Source organism: Micrasema longulum, unplaced genomic scaffold (genome assembly GCF_059751315.1).
Source record: "Micrasema longulum isolate JH-2025_06_02 unplaced genomic scaffold, ASM5975131v1 h1tg002504l, whole genome shotgun sequence".
Classification (NCBI taxonomy): domain Eukaryota; kingdom Metazoa; phylum Arthropoda; class Insecta; order Trichoptera; family Brachycentridae; genus Micrasema; species Micrasema longulum.
Genome location: NW_028279646.1, coordinates 1 through 9,343, shown reverse-complemented (window position 1 = coordinate 9,343; position 9,343 = coordinate 1). Strand labels below are relative to the sequence as shown.

The 9,343-nt window shown below is 54.0% G+C and overlaps 1 protein-coding gene across 1 annotated transcript; it reads left to right on the top strand.

Annotated features, from left to right (window-relative positions):
* Window positions 1–1,232: 1,232 nt before the first annotated feature.
* On the top strand, window positions 1,233–6,281 carry LOC148272066 (uncharacterized). Its single transcript, XM_088240574.1, has 4 exons — window positions 1,233–2,027; window positions 2,177–2,750; window positions 2,909–4,236; window positions 4,335–6,281. The coding sequence occupies exons 1-4, from the start codon at window positions 1,233–1,235 to the stop codon at window positions 6,279–6,281; spliced, it is 4,644 nt and encodes a 1,547-aa protein (XP_088096700.1).
* Window positions 6,282–9,343: the final 3,062 nt, after the last annotated feature.

Genomic DNA, 9,343 nt, shown 5'->3' with positions numbered 1-9,343 from the left:
GCGGCTTCCCACTTACGCCGGGAAGCTTGACTGCGGCAACGCGGGTGACGAACCGGCGAAACTTTCATCGTGGTAACGCGTACGTTACATTTGGTCCTTCGGAGCTAAGGATCGTCGCCAGTGGTCTCCAGTCTACAACACACCTACAGCATGCCGGTCAACAGATCGCCTGTGTCGACGCGTTCGGGAACGCGTCGAGACGCCGGCACGGAGCACGAAGAGGAGCTTCAGGAGCCCCAACCGGGGTCTGTACGAGCACATCAGGAGGAGCCCCAGCCAGGGCCTTCACACGACTGCCAGGAGGAGCCTCATCAAGGACTTCTGGAGGAACAAAAGGACTCGGACGAGGGATCCGCACCCTCGGAGCGGTCCATCTCATCGGCGACATTTCGCCGACAGATGGAGGAACGCGAGGCGCATCACGAGAGGCAGGTGAGCAGCCTCACGAGATCATCGCCGCGCTGAAGGCCGCCAACGCGAGAGAGGACGCCAGACGAGACATGGCAACCCCCCTCACGCCCACCATCGAGAGGGACCTCACATCGCACGGGACGTCGGAACCGGCTCACAAGCCGCTGCCGCTGACGTCAGACGCGTCTAGGACCGACGCAGCCCTCAGTACGAGGGAGGCTGCCGCCGCACGCCACGCCGCACGCTACGCCGCTGATCCGGAGGATACCGGAGCGGCGTACATCCAGCAGCCGAGCCACTACGACAGCAGCCGGGCGAGAGACGGGGCCGCTTGGAAGCGCCCTGTCACCGACGCGGAAGCAGCCTTCAGCACAAGGGAGGCCGCCGCCGCACGCCACACCACACGCTACGCCGCTGATCCGGAGGACACCGGAGCGGCGTACATCCATCCACCGAGCCACTACGACAGCGGCCGGGTGAGAGACGGGGCCGCATGGAAGCGCCCTGTCGCCGACACGGAAGCAGCCTTCAGAGCAAGGGAGGCCGCCACCGCACGCTACGCCGCTGATCCGGAGGACACCGGAGCGGCGTACACACTTCCGCCGAGCCACTACGACAGCGGCCGGGTGAGAGACGGGGTGCCACGGAGGCACCCGGTCGCAGAGGCGGACTCCAGGACGAAGGAGGCCGCCAACACACGCTACGCCGCTGATCCGGAGGACACCGGAGCGGCGTACACATTTCCGCCGAGCCACTACGACAGCGGCCGGGTGAGAGACGGGGTGCCACGGAGGCACCCGGTCGCAGAGACGGACTCCAGGATGAAGGAGCCCGCCAACACACGCTACGCCGCTGAGCCGGCCTACGCCGGAGCGACAAACGCACATTTACAAGGCCGCTACAATGAGCGGCATCGGGACAATGAGGCGCCACCCGCACACAGCCGAAGGGAGGACGCCGACGTACGCTACGCCGCCGGGCCAGGCGAGCCCGTAGCGGCACGTACTATACCACTGGGGGGCTACGAGTTTCGTGACCCGGTGAGCGCGTGGGTACAAGAGGGGCTACCCACGGAATACATGCCGCCGGGTGCCACCGGCGAGCCTGTGACGAAATACAGACAGCCGCCGGAGTGGCACACGTTCATGGCGAGGCAAACCGGCGCTAGGGATCTACCGCAATTCTCCGGCGACCCGCTAGAATGGCGAATATTTAAGGCGCAATTTGATCAATCGACACAGATGTGCTCCCTTACAAACGCGGAGAACATTCTCCGTCTGCAACGAGCCCTCACAGGACGGGCCAAGGCCACAGTGTCGTCTTTGCTGGTAGATCCCCGAAATGTGCCGGACATTGTGAAGATGTTAGAGGCCGCCTTTGGACACCCGGAGATCGTCGTGGACAGAGTACTGGAGCGGATAAGAAAACTCCCTAAACTGGCCGACAACGCATCCCTGGAGGCCCTGACGGACTACGCGGTCGCGATAAGAAACGTCGTATCGACCGTAGAGGGCCTCGATGGAAGCCACCTCTCCTCCCCGAAGCTTCTGTCCGAGATGACTCAGAAGCTGCCACGAGTCGAGAGGATGATGTGGATTATGTCACGAGCGGATACCGTGAGAAAGGCTACCCCCAGGGATCTGGCACTGTGGCTAGCGAGACTGACCGGTGCAATACCGAATGAGCGGGTTGCATCGGGATCAGCACGGAACCCGCCCGAGTGGAGAAAAGGCGTACCCAAGAAAGGCACGTGTTTCTCACTCAGGACAAAAAATGCCTGTTCTGCGACATGAGTGGACACGCATTCGGACAATGCCGGAAGTTTCTCCGGAAAACGGTAGAGGAGAGGTGGACAATTGTGCGTGCCAAGTTCGTGTGCTACGGATGCCTAGAACCGGGACACAAAACGACCACCTGTGAAGCGGCGAAGTGCGACGAGTGCCACGGGCGGCATCATCGGTCACTACACCGCGAGAGAGTGGACAGTACGCCGAACGAGCAAGTCTTATTGACAAGGCGAACGGAAGTCCCAGTGACCTTCAAGGTAGTGCCAGTAACCTTGAAGGGCCCGCGTGGGTCAATGGAGATCCACGCACTACTAGACGAGGGTTCATCGGTAACTCTCCTCGAGGAGGATGTCGCCCGTGCAGTGGGCGCCACCGGGGCCTGCGAGGAGTTGAGACTCATCGGTGCCAGTGGGAACACGGACACGCTACAGTCACAGCGTGTATCCGTAATCCTCGTTAAAGGAAACAAAGAATTTGGTGTCCAGGCACAGACGGTGCGGGTCATGGATCTGCCGCACCGCAACCGAAAGAGCACCAAGACACACGGGCCAGGCATCAAGCCGAAGATGTTAATCGGTCTTGATTACGCCACCCTAATGGTATCTACAGGCCCGCCAGTCCTACAAGAGGACGGGCGGCTAACCATCGAGACGGCCCTAGGAGCCGTCACCTACGGCGGGCTGTGCACCCCGCCTTTGAATTACCCCCAGACGGCCAGGGTGAAAGGGACTTAGCGGAACTGGTAAAGAAGAGCTTCGCCGTTGACTCGCTAGGTGTAACCACCCTGGAACGTTGCCGCGCCGCAGATGTGCGAGCGGCGGAGCTCATGAGCAGCTCAACCACACAACTACCATCCGGACGATGGGAGACCGGTTTACTGTGGGCGAAAGACGGAGATTCTTTGCCCTGCAACCGGCAAGCAGCCATGAAGCGGCTGCACTCCCTGGAAAATAAACTACGGAAGGATCCGATACTGGCGATCGCATATCGCGCCAAGATGGCGGACTACATTGAAAAGGGATACGCCGTCAAACTAAGCCGCGAGGAGGTAGACGCCCACCATTCGCGCAAATGGTACCTGCCCCACTTCGCGGTGACAAACCCCAACAAGCCTGGCAAGATAAGGGTCGTGTTCGACGCCGCCGCCCAGTTCCAGAGGACGGCGTTGAACGACCATCTACTGACGGGACCTGACCTGCTTTCATCCCTCCTCGGAAACGTGATCCGCTTCAGAGAGGGACGAGTAGCCATCGCGGCCGACATACGGGAGATGTTCCTGCGGATAAGAATCCGGGAAGCCGACCAGCAATCGCAGCGGTTCCTATTGCGGACGCAGGACAGGCAGGAGCCCGACACGTTTGTCTTCGCGTCCATGATGTTTGGAGCGAAGTGCTCACCCAGCAGCGCGCAATTCGTGCGAAACACAGTCGCACGAGCACACGCGAAAGAATTTCCCGCCGCAGCAGAGGCGATCGAGCACAATATGTACATGGATGACTACCTAGACGCCACAGACAGCGAAGAAACAGCTGCAAGCCTGGTACGAGATGTTACCCTCGTACTCGGCAATGGCGGGTTCCGGCTCACCGGGTGGGCTTCAAACAAACCAGATGTCCTGGAAGAAGTAAAGGCCGACGACCGGGCCAATACAGCAGTCACCATAGGGGAAGAAGTAATGACGGAGCGGGTCCTCGGGATCGTATGGGATCCCAAGAGCGACCTATTTATATTTCGGCACGGAGCCGAAAGTGCAGCCATCCCGGAGCGACCCACCAAGCGCGGCATGTTGAGCGCCGCCATGAGTATCTTCGACCCAGTAGGCTTCATTGCGTGCCTCACGATACGGGCGAAGATATTGCTGCAAGCCATCTGGAGGACAAACACAGGTTGGGACCAACCGCTGCAACCGGACCACGCCGAAAAGTGGTTGGAATGGCGCGACCTGCTGGCAGCGAACGGCTGTACAATACCGAGATGCTCGCTGCAAGGGCAGAAAGAACCCGTGACACTGCACGTGTTCTGCGACGCGTCAGAGCAGGCATGCTGCACAGTGGCATACTTTGTGGGGGCCGATACCACAAGTTTCGCAATGGCGAAGTGCAAGGTGGCCCCCCTAAAGCCTCTGTCAGTGCCTAGACTAGAACTCCAGGCAGCGCTACTAGCGGCAAGGATGGCCGCCACCATAAAAAAGAGAGTCGAGCTCTCATCACCCAAACCGTGTTCTGGACGGACTCGAGCACGGTCCTGTGTTGGCTGCGAACCGACCCACTGCGGTACAGCACGTTCGTCGCAAACAGGCTGGGCGAGATTGACGAGCTCACAGACGTACGGGACTGGAAATGGGTCCCCACCAAGGACAACCCAGCCGACATAGGGACCCGCGACAAGGGCCCACCCGACCTTGCGAGGTCGGGACTATGGTTCGGAGGCCCCGGCTTCCTGAGAAAAGGGGAAGCCGACTGGCCGAAAGAGAAGAAGTTACTACAACAACCGGACGAGAAGACGCTGGAGCGGAAACAACCCCGCCACTTCGTGGGCCACATCAGACGGACGGAGGCCCTACCCCAGGTGCAGCGCTTCTCGTCGTGGACCCGACTCGTCAGGGCGACGGCATGGGTGCTGCGATTCATCGCACGATGCCGCCGCCACGAGTCCCTACCGTCCCCAGGGGGGACCTTTGAACTTCACGCCTCAGAAACACGGGCCGCAGAAATCATGCTGCTGAAGCGGTCCCAGGAGACGGCTTTCGGAGAAGAGCTGGAGCTCCTGAGACGAAAGGCGCCTATCCCGCCGCACAGCCGCCTCCATGCAGCGGCACCCTTCTTAGACAAAGAGGGAGTCATCCGGATGGGAACGCGCATCCAAGCGGCACAGAGCTTCGCAGAGGACTGCAGCGCGCCGCCTATCATGGACGGGACCTGCCCATACACCCGGCTGCTGATCACGCACAGCCACCGGAAGGGTGGCCACCCGGGAGTCGAGAGGACGATCGCCGACCTGAGAGCCAGCTACCTCATCCTGCGACTCCGCGGGGCTGTGAGGAAGATAACACGATGGTGCCCGCTGTGTAAAATGCTGCGCAGCCGGCCCCAACCCCCGCTGATGGGGCAACTGCCTGAGGCCCGACTGGCCTTCAGGACGCCGCCGTTCACGCACTGCGGGCTTGACTTCTTCGGGCCGATGATGATCACCAACGGCCGAAGAAAAGAAAAGCGCTATGGGGCACTGTTCACCTGCCTCACCACACGCGCGATCCACCTGGAGCTAGCGTCGTCCCTCGAAAGCGACTCCGCCATAATGGCCATAAGAAGGATGGCCGCCCGCAGAGGCTGCCCACACGCGTTATACTCGGACAACGCTACCAACTTCAGGGGAGCGGACAAAGAGCTGAAACAGGCCGTAGACGAGCTCCTGGCGGACCCCAGAATGCTCGCCGAACTTACAGTTCGCAAAATTGAGTGGAAATTCATTCCGCCCTCATCACCTCATATGGGGGGAGCGTGGGAAAGACTCGTGAGATCTGTAAAACGAGCCCTCCACGCAACCCTCAACGAGCAGGCTCCAAGAGAGGAGACCCTCAAAACCATATTGGCTGAAGCAGAGTACACCGTGAACAATCACCCGCTCACGCATGTGTCAACCAAGCCCAACGACGAAGCACCGCTGACCCCGAACCACTTCTTGCTCGGGTCAGCCAATACACAGCCAACTCTGGCATATTATAACAAAAAGGAAGAAGGGGCCTGCCTTCATAAGCAATGGAGGATCGCCCAGAAAATGGCCGACATGTTTTGGCGCCGATGGCTGAAGGAGTACCTTCCCACCTTGGCGCACAGGAAGAAATGGCGCGAGCCCGCGCCTCCAATACAGGTCGGGGACCTCGCGCTCATCATGGACCCAAATCTGCCGCGGAATTCTTGGCCTCGCGGCAGAGTCACCCGTGCAGAACCAGCAGCTGACGGACAAGTACGAGTCGTCGAGGTGCGGACCACCAACGGCACCTACACCAGACCAGCGGTGAAGATCGCCGTACTAATGAAGGAAGAGGAACAACGCGCCCAGCAGGAAAATAGTACAGACTAGCTGCACGGGGGGAGTGTTCCGGACGCGTAAAATCGAATAAATTAAAATAATACAATAATTAGAAAGGATCCCCGGTAAATGTATAGAACTGATGGCTGGGCTCTCAATAAAGATAAAATGGTCACTTTCGAGCCTGGCCTCAGTATTACCGGGGAAAAATAGCTAGGTTATAATGAATAAAATGTATAAAAATATATTATGTAAATGTCATGTTGCGCGCGTCGCGGCTGCCGACGAAATGGCCCGTACGGGCATTGAGCGCCCGTATTTACGCCACCTGCGGCCGGCGGCATGTAGCGAGTGGCGGGGAAAGATTACCCCCACCACTCCGAGGCAGCCGGCGCGGGTGGGATGGCCGACTCACGGAGCCCGACGCGCACCGCTTTATAAGGCGGTCAAATGGAAATATTAAATCAGTTGAGTTCCTAACTCTGAACAGTTCACACGTGTTTTATTCCGTTCTCCGTCCTGTTCGCCTTCCTGCACTTCGCTCTTCGCTCCGCTCTGCCTGCTGACTGCCTTCGCCTCTCTGCACCACTTGGACCGGGTGGAAAGTCCTTTTCAGGGCTATTGAGGTTGACTTGCGGTCGGCGCAGCTGTGCTCCTACCTTCCGACTTTGTCTTTGGCTCTGTCTGGGAGGGCGGCTTCCCACTTACGCCGGGAAGCTTGACTGCGGCAGACGCGGGTGACGAACCGGCGAAACTTTCATCGTGGTAACGCGTACGTTACAAGGGTGAATAAATAATTCATTGAATAACGTCGCGTGAGTATTACGGCGATGAAGTGTTGAACTTACTGGGCTGACTGATTGTGCTAACTGATGTTATTACGCCCTATAATCTCTTTAGAGGCCTTTATGGCGAAAACGAAGTTAATTTACTCCAGGACTTTTTTTATGTGAACGGATGTCGTATGTGCAATACTGTTGGTCTTGCTGAATATAATGTATTGTATCCAATAAAAAACGATAAGTTGCTTCTTGCAGTTGTTGCCATATATAATAGGTGAAATCATGTAGCACGCGTGTGTTATCGATCAATGACTATGATCCCCACACTTCTAAAATTTTGTAGTATGCAGGAATTTTGTATGCCTCTTTACATCAATTTAATTTGGAATTTTTCTTTCTTTCCAGGGCAAAATAAGCGGATACAGTGGTGATGGAATATTTGAATGCCTACCCTGCGCAGAAGGATGCGAGGCTTGCGAAGACAGCTCTCCCTGTGTAGTGTCTCTTAACTGGCTCATGCGTACCGCCATTTTGGTGTTAGACTGTGTCGTCATCTGCTGCCTACCTATAGTCGTAGTCTTCACTTGGAAGTATGGCAATGTCAAGGTAAGAAAAAAAAGAGATTATGGGTTTTATTAAACAAAGATACGTAATTACATAAATTTATGTCTGTTTATTTTTTAATATCACACGATTTTTTTTTTCTCTTTAAAATCAGACAAAGGTACCTACTTAAGAACACTCAAATTCAGTAGATCAATGTTTTCAATTCGATGGTTACTATCAAGTAAAAATCCTGAAAAAGAAAATCGAGTGGCGATAAATCCGCCTCCTTGTGTAATGGTTGGTGTGTTTTTCTACTATTTTTGAAATCCTTGTTTGATTTCTGGTAGAATGAAGGTAAAATATTCATTTTAAATCTGATTCTACACTGCAATGCTTCATTGTTTTTGGATTGGCGCCCGAAGCGCAGTGCTAAGTACCTTGCCTTTGATAATGATAACCGTGAATTTTACTGAAATAATTAGGGGGAAATACCTGGATACATAAACAAATGCAGCGTTTGAGGGATTACAAGAAGTGAATAGTATTAAAATTGTGTCAGGTGATAGTATAAGTTTAGTCCGTTTTTCACCAAATTTAAATCTAGTGCCAAAATGGTAATGGTCTTTCAAAATATAATTTTCTATTTGTTTTTACGTTACACATATTATTTTATAGAATTACAAGCCTTCAAAATAGAATATCTACTAGTAGATGAAAGTGAGTATTTTTAATCGAGGATGTCATACTGTTGAGGTGGACCTCGGCTTTAGGCTCCGTCGGATAAATCTCCGGGCGTGGCTTTTGACCCCTTCATCATATTCTGCCTTGCTTTCCCACAGGTTTGATTTCACGTGTCCGAGGTATAACAATTAGGTGGTAAATAAGAAATAAAATCCAGTTTAAGATAAGCTCTGGTGGAGCATGTATATTTAGGCAACCAACTAAAATTAGGCTTAAGATTACAGCTGTTATAATAAAAAATACGAATACATGCCGGGGAGGTCAATCCCTGCGAGCTAAATAATTGCCACAGCTAATCTAAACTATCAAATCATATTGCCCTGATAAGAAATTGTTTGGAAGACAAAAAAAGGACTCACGGCTGACTGTAGTTTTCCTGGCTAGAACTGGAGTGGGGCTCCAGGTCGATTATGCAGTCTCCATGGTCTGGGGACGGCTGGGCACTGGCTCTAGCACTCGTAACTTTGTTGACGGATTTATTGCACAATTACGCGTCGGCAATTATCCATAAAATTAATTTACCGCTCGGGTTCTTATTTAGACAGCGATAACTACGATCCCTGCCTCCCGTCTCTAGGCGACGGAATCGATGGCAATTAATTGCTGGCGGAGAAAATAATATTTAATTAATTCATTCCGCCCTTAGCAATTATTTGGAGGAATAAGATTTTGTCCATCTTCAAAATGATGGAATCCGAACTATTCAGCGGGAATAAGTCCGCGATTTGACAAGATTGATCTACTGACACAAACCGAAGTAAAAGGACTTAGAATGCCTTAGAATGCTTTTGAACGACTTAGAAAGAACTAGAATGACTTAGAATCACTTAGAATGATGCAGAATGATTTAGCGTGATCTAGAAGAATGCTTCTAAAATTAAAGTTTTGGCTTTTATAGCATTTAATTAATAACATATTACGCTTGACAGTATGAGTGGCCAATAGCAAGAGCTAGACCTGTAACTGTCTTAGTGTAACCTTAAATGTCCAATGAGAGACAAGATAATGCATACTTAAAATGGCCGCTAAGATTCTACCCCTACA

What these genes read in the sequence shown, in the direction of transcription:
- LOC148272066 (XM_088240574.1), top strand. Translation starts at nt 1,233, where the DNA reads ATGAAGGAGCCCGCCAACACACGCTACGCCGCTGAGCCGGCCTACGCC. An exon ending in CACCAAGACACACGGGCCAG is followed by an intron (nt 2,751 to 2,908) that starts GCATCAAGCCGA and finishes AATTACCCCCAG; the next exon opens with ACGGCCAGGGTGAAAGGGAC. An exon ending in TCTGCGACGCGTCAGAGCAG is followed by an intron (nt 4,237 to 4,334) that starts GCATGCTGCACA and finishes GTCAGTGCCTAG; the next exon opens with ACTAGAACTCCAGGCAGCGC.